Source organism: Symphalangus syndactylus, chromosome 5, assembly GCF_028878055.3.
Source record: "Symphalangus syndactylus isolate Jambi chromosome 5, NHGRI_mSymSyn1-v2.1_pri, whole genome shotgun sequence".
NCBI lineage: Eukaryota > Metazoa > Chordata > Mammalia > Primates > Hylobatidae > Symphalangus > Symphalangus syndactylus.
In genome coordinates this window covers 57,904,209-57,925,302 of record NC_072427.2, presented here as the reverse complement: position 1 = coordinate 57,925,302, position 21,094 = coordinate 57,904,209, and the positions used below count along the sequence as shown (strand labels likewise).

The following is a 21,094-nucleotide window of genomic DNA, read 5'->3' as shown; positions in this document are numbered from 1 at the left end:
CAAGTAGCTGAGACTACCAGGCACGTGCCTCCATGCCCAGCTAGTTTTTTGTATTTTTAGTAGAGATGGGGTTTCACCATGTTGGCCAGGCTGGTTTCTAACTCCTGACCTCAAGTGATCCGCCTGCCTTGGCCTCCCAAAGTGCTGGGATTACAGGCGTGAGCCACTGCACCTGGCCTAGTAAACATAATTTAATAGCACATTAAAAGGATCGTATGCCATCACCAAGTGTCAATTATCTCTCAAATGCAAGGATGGTTCAACATATAAATATTTATCTATATATTACATTAAAAGAACAAAGGGTAAAAATATTTTGATAGATGCAGAAAAAGCATTTGAAAAAACTCAACACTGTATTCTGAGAAAAACTCATCAAACTGGGAATAGAAGGAAATTGCCTAAAGAAGGAAATATTCTTTAGAAGGAATAGAAAGAAATAAAGACCACATACTAAAACTTCAAAGCTAATATTATACTCAAGGTTGAAAAACTAAAAAGCATTTCCACTAAGATCAGCAACAAGACAAGGATGCTCACTCATGCTACTTTATTCAACGTAGTACTGAAAGTCATAGAGACGTTAATCAAGAGAAAGAAATAAAAGGCATCAAAGTTGGAAATGAAATAGTAAGATTATCTGTGTTCACAGATATGATCTTATATGTAGAAAACCCTAAGGATTCCCCCAAAAAAGTAAACTGTGAAGAACTATTAAAAACATTCAGCAAACTTACAAGATTCCAAATCAACAAACAAAAATTTGTTGTGTTCTTATACACACAAAAATATCAACTACCTGGAAGGGAAATTAAGAAAACAATTTCATTTAAAATAACATCCAAAAAAATGAAATAGGAATAAACTGAAGAAAGTAAAAGACTAGTACAGACTAGTTTTGAAAACTACAAAACATTGCTTAAAAAAATTTAGGAAGACACAAATAACTGTAAAGACATCTCATATTTATGTATTGAAAGAATTAATATTATTAAATGTCTATATTCCCCAAAGCAACATACAGATTCAATGCAGTTCCTCTTAAAATCCCAGTGGCAGCTTTGCAGAAATAGGAAAAAACAATCCTAAATAGGAAAAAAGAATCCTAAAATTTGTATGGAACCACAGAAGACCCTGAGTAGCCAAAACCATCATGAGAAAGAACAAATCTAGGGGACTCACACTTTCTGAATTCAAAACAAATTGCCAAGCTGCAGTGATCAAAACAGTATGGTACTGGCATAAAGACGGACATTATGGGCCAATAGAACAGAATAGAGAACCCAGAAATAAACCCAAGCATATACAGGCAAACGTTCTTTGACAAGGGTGCCAAGACTATACGATGGGGAAAGGATAGTCTCTTCAACAGATGGTGCTGGGAGAACTGGCTATCCACACACAAAAGAATGAAATTGGACCCTTATCTTGGAACATACACAAAAATTAACTCAAAATAAATTAGAAACTTAAATGTGAGACTTGAAACTATAAAACTTTTTTTAAAAATAGGGAAAAGTCCTATAAAATTGATTTTGGCAATTATTTCCTGGATATAACATGAAAAGCACAGACCCCCCCCCCAAAAAAAGCAAAAATAACAGATGCACAAAGGGAACTATGTTAAATGAAAAAGCTTCTGCTCAGCAAAGGAAACAATCAACAGAGTGAAAAGACAACTTACAGAATGGGAAAAAATATTTGCAAACCACATGTCTGATAAAAATGGGCTAAAGACTTATCCAAACATTTCTCCAAAAAAGGTATACAAATGGCCAACAGGTATAGAAAAAGATGCTCAACATCACTAATCAGCAGTGAAATGCAAATCAAAATCACAATGAGATAACCCCTCACACGTGTCAGAATGGCCACTGTCAAAAAAAAAACAATGAAAAATAGCAAGTTGTTTTGAGGACGTAGACAAAGTGGGACCTTTGTACACTGTTGGTGGAAATGTAAAATGGTGTAGTCACTATGGAAAACAGTATGAAGTTCTTAAAAAAATTTTAAAATAGACCAGGGGCGGTGGCTCACGCCTGTAATCCCAGCATTTTGGGAGGCCAAGGCGAGCAGATCACGAGGTCAGGAGATCGAGACCATCCTGGCTAACACGGCAAAACCCCATCTACTAAAAATGCAAAAAATTAGCTGGGCGTGGTGGCGGGTGCCTGTAATCCCAGATACTTGGGAGGCTAAGGCAGGAGAATGGTGTGAACCTGGCAGGCAGAGCTTGCAGTGAGCCGAGATCGAGCCTCTGCACTCCAGCCTAGACGATACAACGAGACTCCGACTCAAAAAAAAAAAAAAATTAAAAATAGAACTACCATATGATCCATTAATCTTTCTTCTGGATATTTACCAAAAGAATTGAAGTCATTGTATTGAAAAGATATTCTCATGTTTGTTGTAGCATTATTCACAATAGCAAAGAGATGGAGACAACCTAAATGTCCATTGATGGGTGAATGGATAAAGAAAACGTGGTGTGTACATACAATGGAATATTACCTGACCACAAAAAAAAGGAAATCTTGTCATTTGCTACAACATGAATTGGCCTGAGGACATTATGCTAAGTGAAAATAGTCTGGTCACAAAAAGATAAATGCTGCGTGATTCCACTTATATGAGGTATCCGTGGTGGTCAAACTCAAAGGAACGGAAAGTAGAATGGTGGTTCCCAGGGGCTGGAACAACGGCGAACTGGAAATTTGCTATTCTGTGGGTATAAAATTTCAGTTTTGCAAGGTGAAAAAGTTCTAGAAATCTGCTGTAAAACATTGTGCTTGTAGTTAATAACGTACTATGCATTTAAATTTTTGTTAATAGAATACATTTCATGTTGTGTACTTTTCATAAAAATAAAGAGAAATTAGTGTTAAACCTTCGAAGCCATGGGAGAAAAAAAGAGGAAGAGACTAAGAGGATTTAGGACATATCATTCTGTGCTCATTGTGTTCCTACCATTTTAGTTGGTTTTGAGAAACCTGGTGGTATTTCACAAGAGTGGCTACGTGGAAACATAGAAGGATCTTTTTGAAAATTTACTTAAAAGTAGACAGAGAATTTGGTTCAGGTAGGGAAGAGAATACAAAATGCTCCCAACTTCACCACTGCTTAGCTGCCCCCAGCCCCTTTTTAGGAAATCAGCATCAGATTTCCAAACAAAAACGTCTTAAGGCATTAGTCCCAGTAAAGGTAACACTTACCAAATACCTGGTTATGCCAAGTCATTCGACAAAATTCCAAGCATGGCTTATGGTGATAACATCCTTTCCACAGTTAAGCCTGGTTGTATAATGGGGTAAGGGGTAGATTTGCCTCATTTTACTCAGGGACAGACAGAATCAATATCTTTCTTGCTCTTTTACTCTCTCGTGATCTCTCTCCTGCTTTCTTTTAATTAGCTAACAGAGAAACGTGCATTTGTACATTACCTTTCTTGTAGGCAGAGTATTACTGGTCGTTTTCAGAGCCCTAACTGGATAGCTTGGTGCGCGTTCATTTGAACAAACTTCTGCAACCCAGCTGTGATCTTGTCATAAATTTGATCCTGTTCCTGCCTCCTTGTCATTGATGTGTATGCCATGGATGTGGTTGTATCAGTCACCATCCTGGACACTTAAGAATAAATCTAGTCAATTCCCAAAACGTTTGTCTTTTTGAATTTGCACTCCAGTTAGTTTAGGTGATGCTTTTATTTGCCTTTTTGACTCTTTACAGCAAACTTCTTACGACTTGATCTGTCTCAGTCACCTCCGCATCCCCAGAATACAAAGCAGTGCCAGGCACACGCAACGTGCACAGTAAATATTTTTTGAATGGGTGCATGGCTGAATAGTTATTTAAAACTAAATTGACTTTTCTTAATTTTTTTATTGGATGAAAAAATTGTTTGACTTTAAATTTGGGTTCTCTAAGAAAAAGCCAGAAACTGCATTTTTAAGGAAGATATTGTATTATGCTTAATTGCCTTTTTTTTTTTGCTTTTACTTTCATATAAAAAAATACTGAGTACCTTCTCTATTTCTCTTTAAAACTCCTAAAATGCTGTATGCCTCAAGAATCTTTCTAAGGTGAATGTTGAAATGCTTAAACATATTGACTGAAAAATGAGATTTTTTTTCCTTCACATCTTGATTAATACTTAGTATTTACTATATTTTAGGTCTAATTGTTATATGAAAGTAGCCATTCTGAACAGGTAAAGGAAAAAAATATCTGGCAATAACTGATTCAAGATCGATCAATCAACAGGTAGTTAGACAGTTAGGCAGTTAGATCATCTTTATTGGAACAAACTATTGTTATCCCTTATTTTTCAACCAGCAAGCAACTCAGCTATTACAGTAATAATACAAATGTAGATGTTTGTTACTGTTTAGTCTTGTCTTCACAGTAGTTTGGCAATTCTGTAAGTACCTAGGTGGGAAGGAAAGCACAGCTGTTCAGCCTAGTTTGTATTTTAACTAGCAAAGCACATTAAAAAGATTTGTAAGATTTGTGTGCCGGGCGCGGTGGCTCACACTTGTAATCCTAGCACTTTGGGAGGCCGAGGCGGGCAGATCACGAGGTCAGGAGATTGAGACCACGGTGAAACCCCGTCTCTACTAAAAATACAAAAAATTAGCCAGGCATGGTGGCGGGCGCCTGTAGTCCCAGCTACTCGGAGAGGCTGAGGCAGGAGAATGGCGTGAACTGGGGAGGCGGAGCTTGCAGTGAGCCGAGATTGCGCCACTGCACTCCAGCCTGGGCGACAGAGCGAGACTCTGTCTCAAAAAAAAAAAAAAAATTTGTGTTTTGTGGGTGCTTCTCTTTTATTTTTGTAGCCCTGCCACATGAGAGAAAAGATAGTTTTTTTCCTTAGTGGCAGCTTTGTGATATGTTATTAGGGAGCCGATTTGGTTTACTAGTTGTAGAGAAGCACAAAACTATGTAGACTTCTCCATGGAATATTCATAAAGGTTGAAATAACTGGCAATGAGGTATGTGGAGTTTCTATGAAGATTGTAAAAATACACATTATTATAAAAAATAATTTTAAGGCCAAGTATGGTGGCTCACACCTATAATCCCAATACTTTGGGAGACCAAGGTGGGAGGATGGCTTGGGCCCAGGAATTTGAGAGCAGCGTTGGCAATATAGTGAGACCTACAAAACATCAAAAAAAATAAAATAAAAATTAACCAAGCATGGCGGCCTGCACCTATAGTCCTTGCTACTCGTGAGGCTAAGGTGCAAGGATCACTTGAGCCCAGGAGTTCAAAATTACAGTCAGCTGTGTGATTGCCCCGCTGTACTCCAGCCTGTGTGATGGCGCTGGATACTATCTCAAAAATTAATTAATTTAAAATTAGAGCTTTGTGTGCAAGGTATTATATTGTTTATATTAATAATAACAAATAGGAAGTAACCTCTCTGAAACAGAAAAACTTTAAATAAATATATGTCAAGAACTGTATTAGGTGCTTTGCATATAGTCATTTAATTTCTAAAATAAATGGATGGGCCAGGTGCAATGACTAATGCTCGTAACCCCAGCACTTTGGAAAGCTGAAATGGAAGAATTGCTTGAATTTAGGGTTTGGGGTCAGATCAGCCTGGGCAACAAAGTTTTTATAGAGACCATGTCTCTATAAAAATTTTTAAAAATTACTGGGTGTGGTGGCACCTGCCTGTGATCCCAGCCACTCTGAAGGCTGAGGCAGGAGGATCACTTAAACCCAGGAGGTCAAGGCTAAGGGGAACTCTCATGACGCCACTGCACTCCAGCCTAGGTGACAGAGCTAGACCTTGTCTCAAAATAAAATAAAAGCATAGACTAAATACAGTCAGCCCTTCATGATGAGGAAATCAATTCATAGAGATTGTCACTTTACCAAGGCCATATCACTGGTGGCTGACTCAGATGTTCATGCTTTTTCCCCTAAATCACTCAGAAGATGACATTACTAAAAAGATGGGAGGCTATGAAGTGACTTCACCAGTAGTAACATGAAAATATTCCGATGATAAGTGAAAAAGATGGATATGACATTGTATACATTTGATGCTGGTATAACTTAGTACTTGAGTAAAATGATCAGAGTAACATATAAAGATTTAGTGTTTGTATTAGGCTGATGGAATTTTTTGTGTTTATTTTGTAAAATGTCTTTCATTGTGTAAGATGTCTATAATTGTGCATAAGTTACTTCCCAATTAAGTATTATTTAAAGAAGAGTGCATGCAGCATCAATTTCATCAATCAGTGTATCTAAAAAATCTTAATGTTTTTGGTGTGCCTTCTGAAAGACTGCATGGTCATTTGAGCTTGTATTCTCTTTTTTTTTTTCTGAAAGACTGGTCATTTGAGCTTGTATTCTTTTTTTTTTCTTCTAATTTTAGATCATCAAATTGTTGGATGGAAAACGATCTCAAACTGTGGGAATCTTGATATCTAGTTTACATTTAGAAATGAAGGATATCCAACAGGGTAAGTCTTTTCTATCACTTTTGTTTTACTTTTTCTATTTTTTAAAAAACATTTTGGCCGGGCGGTGGCTCACGCCTGTAATCCCAGCACTTTGGGAGGCCAAGGTGGGTGGATCACGAGGTCAGGAGATCGAGACCATCCTGGTTAACACGGTGAAACCCCGTCTCTATTAAAAATACAAAAAATTAGCCGGGCGCGGTGGCAGGTGCCTGTAATCTGAGCTACTCGGGAGGCTGAGGCAGGAGAACGGCTTGAACCCGGGAGGCGGAGCTTGCAGTGAGCCGAGATTGTGCCACTGCACTCCAGCCTGGGCAAAAGAGTGACACTCCATCTCAAAAAAAAAAAAAAACACATTTCATTCTGAAGAATGTCAAACACATATAAAATTAGAATGCCCTAATGAATCCGATATACCCAATACTCAGCTACAGAACCATCAACTCACTCTTGTTTTATCTGAAAACGCCCTCCTCTCACCAAGTAGGTTATTATGAAGCAAATTTCAGATGCTTTGTAAGTCATCTGTTAAAAATGTTAGTACTATTGCTAAAAAATAAGGATACTTCATTTATTTATTTGTTTTACAGGTGGGGTTTTGCCATGTTGCCCAGGCTGGTCTCAAACTCCTGGGCTCAAGCAATCTGCCCACCTTGGCCTCCCAAAGTGCTGAGATTACAGGCATGAGCCACCGCGCTGGGCCCAGGGGTACTTTTCCAAACAATACTCCATCCAGTGCTATTATCCTTCCTTTAAAAACATTAATCATAGTTACTCAGTATCATCACATAGGTAGTTCTAATTTCCCTGTTGTTTGTATACTCATTAATTCATCCATTCATTTATAGTCAGTTTAAATGAGGATCCAGACAAATTCCATGCATTGCCTTTGATGTGTCTCTCAAATTTATTTTACTCTAGAAATTTCTACCCTCCATTTTTTCCCCTTTTGTAATTTATTTGTTGAAGAAACCAGGTCACTTCTCTGTAGACTTTCCCACATTTTAGATTTTGCTGATCATGTTGCCGTGTTTTTATTTATCATGTTCCCCTGTCCCCTGTTCTCTATAAACTAAGCTAGAGACTTAATCTGAGTGGAAGAATACATCATAGATGCTATTATGTTTTCTATCAAGAAGTACATAATATTTAGTTATCTGTGATGTTAGTGAGCACTTATGATCTTTGCCTAGATTTATTATTTCATTAGAAGTTTTCAAAATAATGATGTACTAATTCCATCATTTCTACTTTATTAGCTGGAATACTTCTAGGGAGAAACACTTTCCTTCATTTGGTTACGTCATTGTTTCTTAATCCGTTCGTTTTCAAAATGTGATTTATATTTGGTTATCTTTGGCTCCATTTTAGATAAAAGACATTTAAAGAGAAGAGATTTTGTGCGTGCATATTTTTATTAGTATCTAGAAAAGTAGACCAGAACACATCATACCTTTTCAAAATGTGTGTCTCGCATGAAAACAATACTCCCCTTTCTCACTAATTAATTAAATGTAAATCTTTGGGGATTTTTCTGGTTTTTGGTTTGGTTTGTTTTGTTTTGAGATGGAGTTTTGCTCTTATTGCCCAGGCTGGAGTGCAGTGGCGTGATCTCGGCTCACCGCAACCTCTGCCTCCCAGATTCAAGTGATTCTCCTGCCTCAGCCTTCCAAGTACCTGGGATTACAGGCATACGCCACAACATACAGCTAATTTTTTAAGTAGAAATGGGGTTTCTCCATGTTGGTCAGGCTGGTCTCGAACTCCTGACCTCAGGTCATTCACCCGCCTTGGCCTCCCAAAGTGCTGGGATTATAGGCGTGAGCCACTGTGCCCGGCAAATGTAAATCTTTATATTGACATTTCACTTATATTTTCTGAGTGATAATACAATCTCTTAGATGGTTTCAGTAGAATTTAGTATGAGTTTCACAGTGGAAACATCTGAAACCACACTGCCCTTTAGGTTTCAGTTCATGTTGTTTAGTTGTTTGACTTTGCTACTCAGCAGAATACCCATAGGTCCTGACCTACAAGACACTTCAGTTACTTTCACATCACCTGCTACTTTTCCATTCAAGGGAGCTTTGTTAGGGACTTAAAATTTCACTACATTGTAAAAATTAAAAATTCCACAAAAAACTAAAACGTCTTAAATGATAATCACAGAGCATTCAAATAAGCTATATACTATTTAAGCTCATTAACTGAGCTGAATACGTAAGTGTGAATATGAAACCTCAGATAAAGTGAGTTTGGCAGAGGGTGGCTAAAAAGGCTTGTCATTGAAATTAGAATGGGATTCTTCAGGGACTTTAGAAGAATCTAAAGTTAGATCTTCCAAAAGAATTGAGTTTCTGATAAATTCACATCAGAAGAATGTGATGTTAGAGCAGAGGGAAAAAAGGAAAAGCAAAAACAAATGTTTTCAGGGGAGTTTATAGTCTTTTGGTAAAGGACTGACTCTTTTGAAGCAGTTATTGAAGTTAGGGATTCTTCAGGTATCACAAAACGGTCTTGTCTTGACAGTGGTCTCCATGAGCCTGGTGAAACTCAAGTGTGCTTGCTTTCATCACCATGATATGTAACGCTGTGGATGTGATTTTTCACAATGTCCATATAACCTTAGACTATATTCCGTTTGTTTTAAGCATGTCCTACTGCAGTGTGTCAGATTTCCACATGGATAGAAGTCATTCCAGCCATGTGATAGTCTAGTTACCAGCTCAGGACTGTAAACTTTCCCATGGCATTCTAGCCTTATTAGATTGAATGTTTATTGTGAGTTTGAAAAGATACTTGTTGATCCAGACCTTTTCCAATGTTATACTCTAGATAACAACATGCTTCTGTGAAGCATAAGTGAACTTTCATTTCAGCATTGGAAATGTTGACTGTAGCATCACAGACTTCTAGGCCTTGTGGGAACTTCATTGTTCGTTTTCCTTCCTTGAGCACCTCTGTGATCCACCGCAAAGTTGGTTCCTAAGTTCTCAAAAATCATCTCCATTCCATTTCTTCGTTTAGTAATGTATTCCAGATGAATATGGCGCTATAACTGGTGGTTAGTTTTCCTTTGGAGTCATTGACTGACACTGGCATCTGAAGGTCATTAGGAGCCCAGGCTGTATCAGTTATATTTCATTCTGAATTTGTGTGTGGAATGTACTTGGCCTTGTGTTGTCACCCTGGTGAAAGGACTCCCTGTGCTGATGTTGGCCTAAAAGGTTTATTTTAATGTAAGAGGGGCTATGGTTAGATATGATTGGAGGAGGCCAGCTGGCTGCCTGGCAAGGTCTCACAGCCGACCAGCCCTGGTGAAATGACCACAATTCAGAGGGTATTCTTCAGCCCTGTGGTCGTATATTCACCTTTAGCCATGCACAAATCCCAGAGGCATTAACTCATACTTTCCAAACTCACAAGAAGCTGATGTATAAACCAGAAAGCCAGTATATTCACTTAGAGGAGAGTATTCCTTCTTAGGACAAAAAAAAAAAATTGTCACGTTTATTGATTGTTTTCTCCACATCATTTGTCTCTACCTGCCATTTTCCCCATTAAAATGTCATTTCCATCACTCTGTTTCAGCATATGCATAATAAGCACACAGTAAATATTTTTTTGAATGCAAATAAACAGGCATAAACAGGTTTAGAGACGAAATACAGTACATGGTTCTCGGAAAAGTGTAGCATTAAGTTGATAGGAATAGAAGTACTTACAGGCATTCTGGATCGCTTCAGGCATTCCAATTTTCCAAATGGCAATGACATGTCAATTTTTCTGAGATTGCAGCTTTGTCACCTTGATAACAGTTTTGTGTGTTTCAGTCTGCAATTATCTCCCACAAATAGATCATCTGGCTTTTGCTGGTTTGGCTCTTTAAGAGCAATCTTCCCTTCTTCTTTTGTAAGAAGAGCACTTCTCTGTGCTCTTCTCAACACAGCCTACACTCTCCATTCAGGAAGAGTTTTGGTTCTCTATACCTTAACATCTGACAGGTAACAAGGAGCAGGGCTAGTGTTCATTCCTTTATGGATTTCTTTGCCAGGAATTTCTATGATAATTAAGCATTGTTTGCAAATAACTGGGCTAATGTGTCATGCATAAAAGTCATATATTCAGATGTTCGTTGAATTTAATTCAACTTTTAAAAAATGCAGACTTAATCTTAAACTAGATAGGATCAGAATGCCATGTATTCTATTCCAGTGCGTTTGGACAAAACTGCCTGCTTGCCTGCCTTCTTTCTTTCCATAAAACTGTATTGAGTGCCGGCTCCGTATCAGGTGTCATACGGATGTACAACATACGGATGTACAACAGCACATAAGATCAGGCTCTAACATCCTCAGGCACACCCAGGATGGTGGGAGAGATGTAAAGCAGCCCAACATTACGGTAGAATTGCCTATGAAATAACAGAGCAGTATCTTGACTCTTCCTGTAAAACTTAAGATTAAGTCTGAGAGGATGAAATAGTGGTCATCACACAGAGAGGGAGCTTTTACAATTGAGGAAAGAGCATGAAACAAAACATGTGAAAAACAGACATATGTAATCCCTGACTTCGGGAGGCCAAGGCAGGTGGATTGCTTGAGCCCAGGAGTTCGAGACCAGCCTGGCCAACGTGGCGAAACCCCATCTCTACAAAAAATACAAAAATCAGCCAGGCGTGGTGGCACGAGCCTGTAATGCCAGCTACTTGGGAGGCTGAGGTGGGAGAATTGCTTGAGCCTAGGAGGTGGAGGTTGCCGAGATCACGCCACTGTACTCCAGCCTGGGCGACAGAGCAAGACTCTTATCTCAAAAAAAAAAAAAAAAAAAAAAAGAGAGACACAGCTGGAGTATATAGATTGTATATATGAATGTGGGTTGTTTTAAGATAGAAGGCTAGAAACACAAGCAACATCCAGACCAGGAAGATCCCTGAATAGCATCACAAGAAATGTTTATATTATTGCATCAGTAATGGGGACAAGAAATCTAAGAAGGGCCATGTTGTGATCTGATTTTGAACGCAGCAGTATCTATCACACTGTTCATGGAAGACTGGCCTCTGATGCTTTCCATGCTTGGCCAAAGTATAGATCTCTTACTTCACTTTGTCCCACCTGCATCTCGTCTCACTGCACTCTAGCCAACTACAGTGATCTTCTTTGATTTCTTAAAGAGGCCAAGTACTTTTCTTACTCTTTGTCATTGCATGCACAATACATTTTGAATGAACAGTTCTGCACGCTCCCTCTGTTTGAAATGCTTTTCCACCCCACTCTCTATATAGCTAGGTGTTTTTCTTTAGGTTTCAGCTTAAATGTCACCTCCTAGGAGAACCTTTCTAGGTCCTCCCACCCTAATATAGGTCATCCTAATTTAATACTTTTATTTCGTTCACAGCAACTAATATTTTGTTCATCTACTTATGTTTTTATTTACATCTACCACGAGAATATAAGCTCTAAGAAGGAGACTGCTCACTGATGTATCCCCAGCACCTTGCACCTGTGTCTGGCACTCAGGTGATGATTATGAAGTGCCTGTTGAATGAATAAAGAAAAATAGGACTGAAGGTGGAGAAATCCTTTAGAAGGGATTGTATTTGTTCAGATGATAAATGACAAAGGTCAGAACGGAAGCTATATCTATAGAAATGTAGAGAAGAGACCACGTATGAGGGATATTTGGAGAGAGAATTGCTACAGTTGCTCACATCAGATGCAAGGAGTAATACAGAAGACTTTTGGCTGTACCTTGAGTTTCTGGCTTCAGCAGGAATGTGTCTAATGGTGCCCCAAGCCAGAAACTGAAAACATAGGCACAAAAGCAGGGCTTGAAGCATGAAGGTAGATTCTGTTTTGGATGATTTGAGTGTGAGATGACTGGAAACATCTCAGCTAAAGTGTTCAGTGAGCATCTAAAAATCTACCTTTCTGCTAGTGGTAAGCGGATAGGGCTAGGTTAGACATAACATACTCCCAAAAGTAACCTTTATCCCTTTATTTCTACCCAAGATAGTATTTGCTATCTTGTAGAAGAAAGCCAAATCCACATGCTGGCTGAAGTTGAAAACACCGAATCACCAAAGGAAAAGCCTTGGTTGTAGAGGAGGAATGGTTTCAGGAGGGTGGCCATAATACCAAAAGCACTTGCATTTGGTCCAGGAGAGACTCTGAATAAGTGCTTTACTTACTGCTGGTTTTCCATCTGCTAGATAGGATGACTTATATTTAAAAGCATTTGGCATCCTTGGTCACAGTGACTGCCTACATGATTGCAAATTAGTGTTTTCATTCCACGTTAGTGAGTTCCTCTTATTCTTGTCCCAGGGGAGATAGAAAATTGCTGTTGACTATTCTTGATATAAACGTTCATATGCATTGCAACAGACTAGATGCCAGAAACCTCCTGGCATTCATTTGGAATTTCCCATACACTGAGAATTCATATTTATAATATTTAAATAACATCAAGATAAAACATCCTTTATTTGGTTCTTACTAGTTCAGAACGTCAGTTTGAGAGATCAGCTGCAACACTGGCCTTCCTTCTGTTTGGGAATATCAGTTCAAAGTGTACAAAAGGGATGTCAACTATGTGCTCAAGAGTCTAAAACCCAGGTCTGAGAATGCCCGCTGGACCTTGTTCCCTTTTGCCTGAATAATTGCCAGAATCTTTGTCAAAGTTTATGCAAGTTGTCTAGAACATAATGAATTAGACCAGGCATCTGAAATCCCACACAACTTATCTAGGACTTTGCTGAGGAACAGTCTCAGTCTAGCCTAGAAGAGTGTCTACTCAAAAAGCTTTTGGTCTTCAGAATTTTTTTATCATGCACCCCAACAGTAAAAAGTTTTAGTGCATGCTTCTCAAGGTCTGTTTTCTAAAATATGTAAGTGTAGGACATAACTAATATGCATGTTATAAAATATATGCAAAAATATGAATTAAAATAAGATTAGTAATATTTTTAAATGTCTTGCTAATTTTGATGGCTTTGGGTTCTCATGAGCCTGGTATCTCAAGGCTCAATATGTGATTACAGTGAGTCTCATTATTAATAATAGTGAAGTTAAACCCACATTTTGAGTAGTCTTAGTGATAAACTCTGTTTATGGGGATCAACTTCTTGGCGGGTGTCATTTGGCTATCCTTGTTTTTACCCGCTTCCATAACTGATGAAGAGTTTGTACTAGCAACCAAAGTGTCTGCTCTACCATTTTCCTATTGTTGATGGATTATCTTAAATCTGGGGTTTCACTGCAGGAGGCTTTTGAAGCCAACTTGTTTATTTTGTGAAGTTTAGTTAAAACCAGATTTTAGAATAAGAAAACTTCATTTAATACCCCCTCATCACAATATGTTGAAAGCAAAGGAACAAGTGAGCATGCCACGTCTGAAAGAGTTTATCCACCAAAAGTGCCATGTGACCCTGACCTGCTGACATACAGACTAAATAAATGGGCAGTTTCAGTTAACTTATTAAATATGGGTAGAGCTAAATTTTTAAAAATGCTAGATAAATATAAGTAGTCACTCTAATATTTTCCTTTCCTTTTCCACCTTTTCCTCCCTCCCGTCGCGTCTAAAACACCTAAGCAGCGGGGCTCCCACCTGCCCTTTCTAAACCATTCTGCATTCCTTCACTCGCAGAGCTGAGTCCAGAAAGCAGAGGGTGGCATTTCTTTGTACTTTACCTTCAGGCAACTGGCTGAGACCATCCAATCTGCCTGGAATGTAATTTTGGCTTAAAAGAACCAGAACTAATGGACGAACAGAAGCAGCTTAACCCAAACTGTTTCTCATTCCACTGCCCTCTGGAGAATAGAGGGGATATAGAAGGGGAAGTTTTGTGAATTCTATGCCCTATGCCCTTCTTTGAGGTTTGAACCATGGACAATTGTAATTGTGCCTATAAAAGGAGACCTTGGGCAACTTCGGGCATAGTACATGCCTGGACTTAGGCGAGAATTTGGATTTTTGCTTTATGAGATTGAGTGATTTTGAAGTTTCGTAATAGATTAGATAAATATCCCTTTTGCGATTGTCCATTTCTTCCACCTCCCAAGCAGCTCCTGTTCACTGTGTGTTTTATACTTGTCTCTTACTCCATCAGAGCCCAGGTTAACATGACACAGTAGCAGGCGTTTAGCAATTTAGATAAGATTAGAAACTATGCTATATTCTCTTGATTTTTTTTTTTTATCTTTTTGGATGCAACTTTTGTTTGTGTTTCTTCGTGTGCTGTGTGCCTTAGTTTTCCTTTTTAGTCAATTTTGGCATGCAGTGTAAAATTACAATTATTGCTATATATTCAAGAAAATCAGACTTTATGTTACTAGAGATTTTATTTTCTTTCTATTTAAGATAAGGTATTTTCAAGTTCCAGGTTTCTTTTTTTTTTTTTTTTAAAGAAATTCTGTCTGCTGTGACTTAGCTGCAATATTGAATATTTTTGAAGAACTGCAAATAGTTTGTAACAAAGGTTAAAGCTTAATCATTTTATTGCATATGTCGAAATAGCATATTAGAAGTGAACTGCGTATTAGCATGAATTAAATAATGGTGGAACTATGAATGTGTATACTAAGTAAATGAAATTTTCATAACATGGGCTGTATGTGCTTCCCACTCCGGGATTGCTGATTAATGTAAAAAGCATGTGATGCCATTTAGAGACCATGGTTTCTTTGTAGCCTTTTGTGGGTAGTTTGTTCTTCATTGGTTAATTCATTGAAATTTTTTTTTAGGTGGTAAGGATTTTAGGTGGAATGATTATTTATAGCCTGACATCTATGAAAAATGAAGGAAGTACAGTCTTGGTCCAGTAAATTACCACCGCCTTGGAGGATAGTTGGGGTGATTGTCGAATTGAGCTTGGGAAACCAAGCAGTGTGACTTGTGCCTTAGTTTCATCATCTGTAAAACTAGAAACAACAAATGCACCCGCCTCATATGATTAAATGCGAAACACTTAGAACAATGCCTGGTACAGAGGAAGCTGCCAATAAATTCTATCAGTTATTAAGTATTAATCCCCAATAAAGTCTGCCTGCTGTCCTCACCCTGTGGTGGAGTGGACAGCGATTCTTTTAAGCTGCTACTTAATTGGTGCCCTTAAGCGTCTCATTTGGATACTTGCGTAGAGTGAGGATTTGTGCATATCTGGGTTTGCACAGGCGTGCCTGGTGCTTATTGGAGGTGGAACCTAGTGTCCAGTAGGAGAAACGCAAGGTATAGTTATAGGAGAACTACAGGCCTCTTCAGCGGGAGCAGATCTGTACAGTCCCCTGGCCTAGCCTCCGAGTGGTCCTTCCACGCTCCACACCCCTCTCTGCTGGCTCCTCTTCTTTCCACTTCTTGCAGTTTTTTTCGTAGACTTGGTGTTTGCTCTCAAGGATGACCTCATTGTTGGGAGGGACAACTATGGGAAGATGTTTCTGTCTTCCCTTTCCTCAACTCTCAGATTGTACTACTGCCTCTTCCCATGAACCCCATGTTATCGTTTCCTTTGTAGAGGTCACGGAGTAGGTTTGTCAGAGTTTTGTGGGATATAGGTGACATGAGAGTTTCAAAAAACCAAGTCCTTCTATATTTCTTTCCCTGCTCTGTTCTCTTTCTCTTACTGATTGAATTTTTATCGAGTTCTGAAAAATACCAGTATTTTGGGCAAAGCAGCTAAGTTTTGTGTTGGCTGTTGCAGAGTTAACATTGTAAACAAAATAATTTCTACTAATAGAGTCAAGTAATCCTATCAAACTTTGCTTTCCTGGGCTGGACTAGACTATATCTAGTCCATTTGCAAAACATTACTACATACCCGCTTTGTGCAAGAGGCTTACATCAGTCACTTAAGGAAATAAAAAGAAGAATAAAACAGGCTACGTGCAAATCATTCTCAAAACCACCATCAGCCAAAACCTGGTGAGCCAACCCAACTCTACCTACCTGTGGCATCTCCCACACTTCGGATGACCAGATTTGCTTTGGCTGATCTTAATAGACTATATACGATATGCCTTTCTCACCACCGTGTCCCATGCTTCTTGCTCAAAGGTGCTCCCTCAGTCAAAGGGAACAACTCCCTTAAATAACTCTGCCCGTCTTTTTACTCATTAGAAGCCCTTCGAACAGCAAGTGCATTCTTTGTTTATATGGGCATGGTACACTTGGAGATAGAAGTGTTCAGGGTTGAAAAATGGCTGGAAAACTGAGAGAATCCTGCATGTTCTTTCTACTTAACCCTGGTCTTGTGAAAAGCCATCTCTTACCCGGAGAGGGAATTTTCCTTCTTGTATAAGACCCTGACCCCTTGCATGTGCCCTAAAGCAGGCACATAGTTTTTATGTGTGCCTGTTAGTTTGAATTTGTGATACTGATCTGCTTTTTGTCCCTGCTGACGGTTATTATATCTTAATGGGCGAAACACTACTCTAATGATCCTTGTGTATATAATTCTTGTGGTACAGAGCAGGCACCAGAGGACCACATAAAAATGTTTGCCTCAATTTCCCTGCAAAAAAGAAGCCCAGAAACCAGACTTGACCAAGTAACAGATTTTTAAAGGTAAAGGAATCCAATAAAATAACCAGCTTTTCACAGCGTGTGTCTACTTCCTTTTGACATATTGTGAGGTGTAGGTGAAATATTCTAACTGAACTGACAGTGTGTGCGAGACAACTAAGGAGGGAAGGAGATAAAAGTAAAAACCACCAGCAATGATTGATATTGCAGTAGCAATGAGCTGTTGGGGTCTCCCCTTTGTGGACTTGACACTTCACCTTTCTGACACCATCTGCAGGAGTGTTAGTATAATGAGACCTATACAGATGGGAACAAAAGCTAGGATTACTTGGAATTACTGTATCAGAGCTTTGAGGCCTGCTGTAAAATTACATAGGCTTGTATTTGTTTATTCAATTTATGAGCGGTGTGCCTGTGTGCACACACATGCGTGGAAGAGACAGAGACAGAAAGTGAGTGTTTTCAAAGTATAAAATGGGGGGAGCGATCTGATCCTGGGTGACGCCAAAAATAGTTTAGTTGAAGACTGACTTCTTTCCACATTGTGATCATTATGATTACTAATTAATTAGTTAACTAATTAATTGGGCTTATGTAATGGCTAATAAGTTTAATGGTAAGTGCTTGCAAGAATTACTTAATCGGAGAGCATTCATTGATTCTCTAATACATTGTTCCAGTATTTTGAGAATAGAATTATCAGATGTGGATTCTGGCTCTCTAGGAACCTAAACTATATTTGGTGACTAAGACATGGGATTATGTACATGTAAGGCAGTTCTCTTAGGCATCCTAGGACTTGGTAGGCCTTTTTATTTTTTAGACTTCTGGCTGATGCCCTAACCTTCCCAGGCCAATACTAATAGAAGTAATATAACTAATTTAATCTCCATAAGTTCTAGGCTCAGTATCAATGTCTTGATATTGCTTCTTCTACCTCTGAATTTTCTTTTACTTATTAGATTTTATTTTTAAGATCCTTCTGTGGAAGAGGAGAAACTTCAGTGGAATACTTGGCATTGGCCCTGAGTTCATCTGTTTATCTACTTCTTCTTTTACTTGTCCTTTCCTCTCTACTTCATTCCTTTCCCAGTCCCTGGGGGACAGATCAGCAGTCATGCTCACCTCTTAGACTCCTCTGCCTGTTTCTGGGGGAATGGTACAAAGCTCTTCCCCTAAACCTAGACTCAAAGCCTCTGAGTGGTTTTAGACTCTCTCAGTCCCCAGAGCTGGTTAGCAATGTCACTATAATAGTGCTCTGTAGTGTCCTAAGTTTTTGCCCTATCCTTTCTGTCCACACTATTCAAAGTTTTGCTACCTCTTGCCCACTACAATAGATTCTAAATTAGTCTTTTCAAATTTTGACTTTTTGTGTGTGTAATATAATTTTGTCCAATTTACTCCTCTATTCATAACTGCTCAACAACTCCCTCCTGTGTAACAAGTGTATTACAGGTTCATCATAGCATTCAAAATTCTACAAGGTTTTATCCCAAACCATGTTTGGAGTGTATCTTTCTAGTCCCTTTAATTAAGTCTCTATTCAAACCAAAATTGAACTACCTGCCATTGCCTAAACATTTTGTGAGCCTGTCTATTATCTGCTTCTTCTGGCTGGAATGTTTTGTATCCTTCCAGTTTACGTTCACTGGCACGTATTGCATACTTACAAATTGTCATTGCATGGATGAATTTAGCTTAGTTATTGGTGATTAATAGATGAGTGTTCACTCCAGCCTGGGCGACAGAGCAAGACTCCGTCTCAAAAAAAGAAAAAAAAAAAAAATAGATGAGTGTTTTAAGTGTCTGCCTAAAGCAATATAACACTTGAACTTTTACTCAACCTTTTTTCCTAAGGGGATACAGCTATTTAAAACTTTTTTGAATAAGGAAAGATTTTCCTTATTCATTCCCTAATAATGAGAAAACTCATCTTTGAAGTTAATTATTTTTGTTAGGGAATATTCAGGCAAGTGGTATAATCTACACCGAGTGTATGAGTTGAGGATGCAATTAGGTAACTGCTGGCCAAACCCTGATTTTTGGACAGGGTCAAATTGGGAAGAAGCAAACAACCATAATTCAGATACATGCCTTATAAGGCTGTGCCCCTTATAAGTTTCTTTTTAAGACCCCATGTTCTCTTTGTCAAGAAGCTTTTCCTCCCATCAGCAGAAGGACTCACTCTTCAGGAGTCCTATGGTATAATTATACCCACAAACATCTATGTTATACCTGCTGCACCCCTGGTACCATGCTGGGAGACAGTTATCAAGATGCATAAGAAATCAACTGCTGACCGCAAGGATTTCACAGTCTACTGGGAGAAGGAAACAGTTATGCAACATACCACAGATTCTTAAAGTATACCATCTTCACCTTATGTAAAATATGAGAGAGGTGCCATGGCAGAGGAAAAGATTGAGGACTTAATGATATGAGGGTCAAGGGATGTCCTTCCAGGGCTTTGACCTCTGTGCCTTGGAGAGATGAAGAAAGGGAGGAAGCCATGGCATGTTCAGGAATGGGGAAGGACACAGGTTGACCGGAACCCATGGTGCATGGAGAACATGGTAGGAGATGAGATTGTAAGTGTAATTGAGGCCAGGCAGGGAATGAGTTTAACAACCAGGCCAAGGAGTTTAGACTTCACCGAGTGTTTAAAGGAAGATATTGGAGGTATGTTAAGCATCACAGTAAAATTTTGAAATCCGTGTTTTTAAAAAATAACCTTGGTACAATGAAGGTTGGATTGATGAGAAAGATTGAAATTAGAGATAAAAATATGATAATACAGACTTGGAGGTACCTGGCATTTCCCTTAAGACATGTGATCCGTTATTTTTTGTAATTAGAGTTCTGTGTCATAGACCCTTCCTGTTAATAATGCTTTCTGAAGTTGGATCTTGAGTGGGGTTTTAAAGGACTGGAAGGGTTTCATAGTAACTGTGATCAGAAACACCTAAGAATTCTGGAAGGTTGCATTTACAGCACAAATCACTCAGTAGTTGTAGTTTTCTTTCTCTAACTCTTTCCAGATGTTAAAGGGGATAAGGCATTAACAAGCATTAAAACACATTCACAATGTATATATTTGAAATCATGATAGTAATACCTCATATATACCATTTTGGGCTTATACCATGTTCTACGTGCTATGCGAAGCATACATCTTACCTCACTTAATATTTTCAGTAAGTGGTGTTCGAGCTGTTTTATAGATATGCTGAAGCTCAGAAAATTTAACGTCAGGATCACACAATGAGTACATTTTGCTGTGTCCATGATAGTCACCTTGATTTTTTTTTTCTGTACCTTGAATGTGTTCCTTCAGAAAAAGAAACTTGTCTTTGCAATTACCTCTCCCTGGGATGTTATTCTCCAAAATAGCCACAAAACTGACCTCTGCAGGTCTTCTCTTAAATGTCACCTCCCAAAGAAGCCTTCCTTGATCCTCCTGTCTAATGTTGTACATTTCTCTGTTTTACTTTCTTCATAGTAAATTGTTATCTGAAATTATGTATTTACTTGTTTATTTTCTGTCCCCAGACTAGGATATAAATTTCATGAGATTAATTAAGTACTTTGCACTTCTAACTTAAAAATCTACAGTATTTAGAACAGATCCTGTACACATCAACAAATATTTATTCAAGGGCTGGATGGGGGAATGAATGAATCCATGTCTTCAGAGCCCATGGTTGTTCTCAGTCCCAACCTCTCTGGATGTTATTTTTCTGCTACTGAACACACTGGAAGGGGCACAGCTGACGATATCATCTGAGGAACTGTGTACCTGGGCCCCAGACTGATTAACTTTTAAAAACTGAATATTTACTTACTAGGAAAAGAAACTCACAGGTCATTCTCTTTCTCATTGGTTAAGACTATTTGATTATATCTAAGCTTGTAATATATAGTTACCCAGGATGCATGATTAGTTAACATGTAAACATTTTCGGTAGATTATTGTTTAGAATTTGACCTTTTCTTATGCGCTCATGTTGGTTGATTTTTGTAAGAGAATACTGAGATTTACATAAAATAGACATTGTTTCTGGCTATTTTGGTTTTCAAAGCACTAGACATTTAAA

At 38.5% G+C, this 21,094-nt stretch overlaps 1 protein-coding gene across 14 annotated transcripts in view; it reads left to right on the top strand.

Moving 5' to 3' along the window:
- The window catches only part of FMN1 (formin 1), a 441,973-nt gene that overhangs the window by 268,584 nt on the left and 152,295 nt on the right, over nt 1-21,094 (top strand). For all 14 annotated transcript variants that reach the window (XR_010121077.1, XM_055278579.2, XM_063640268.1 and 11 more), the window contains one exon: nt 6,392-6,479. Coding sequence is in view for 13 of the 14 variants with exons in the window: in XM_055278579.2 (XP_055134554.2) it covers nt 6,392-6,479 (88 nt within the window). In the remaining variant the exon portion in view is untranslated. The remainder of the gene's footprint in view (nt 1-6,391; nt 6,480-21,094) is intronic.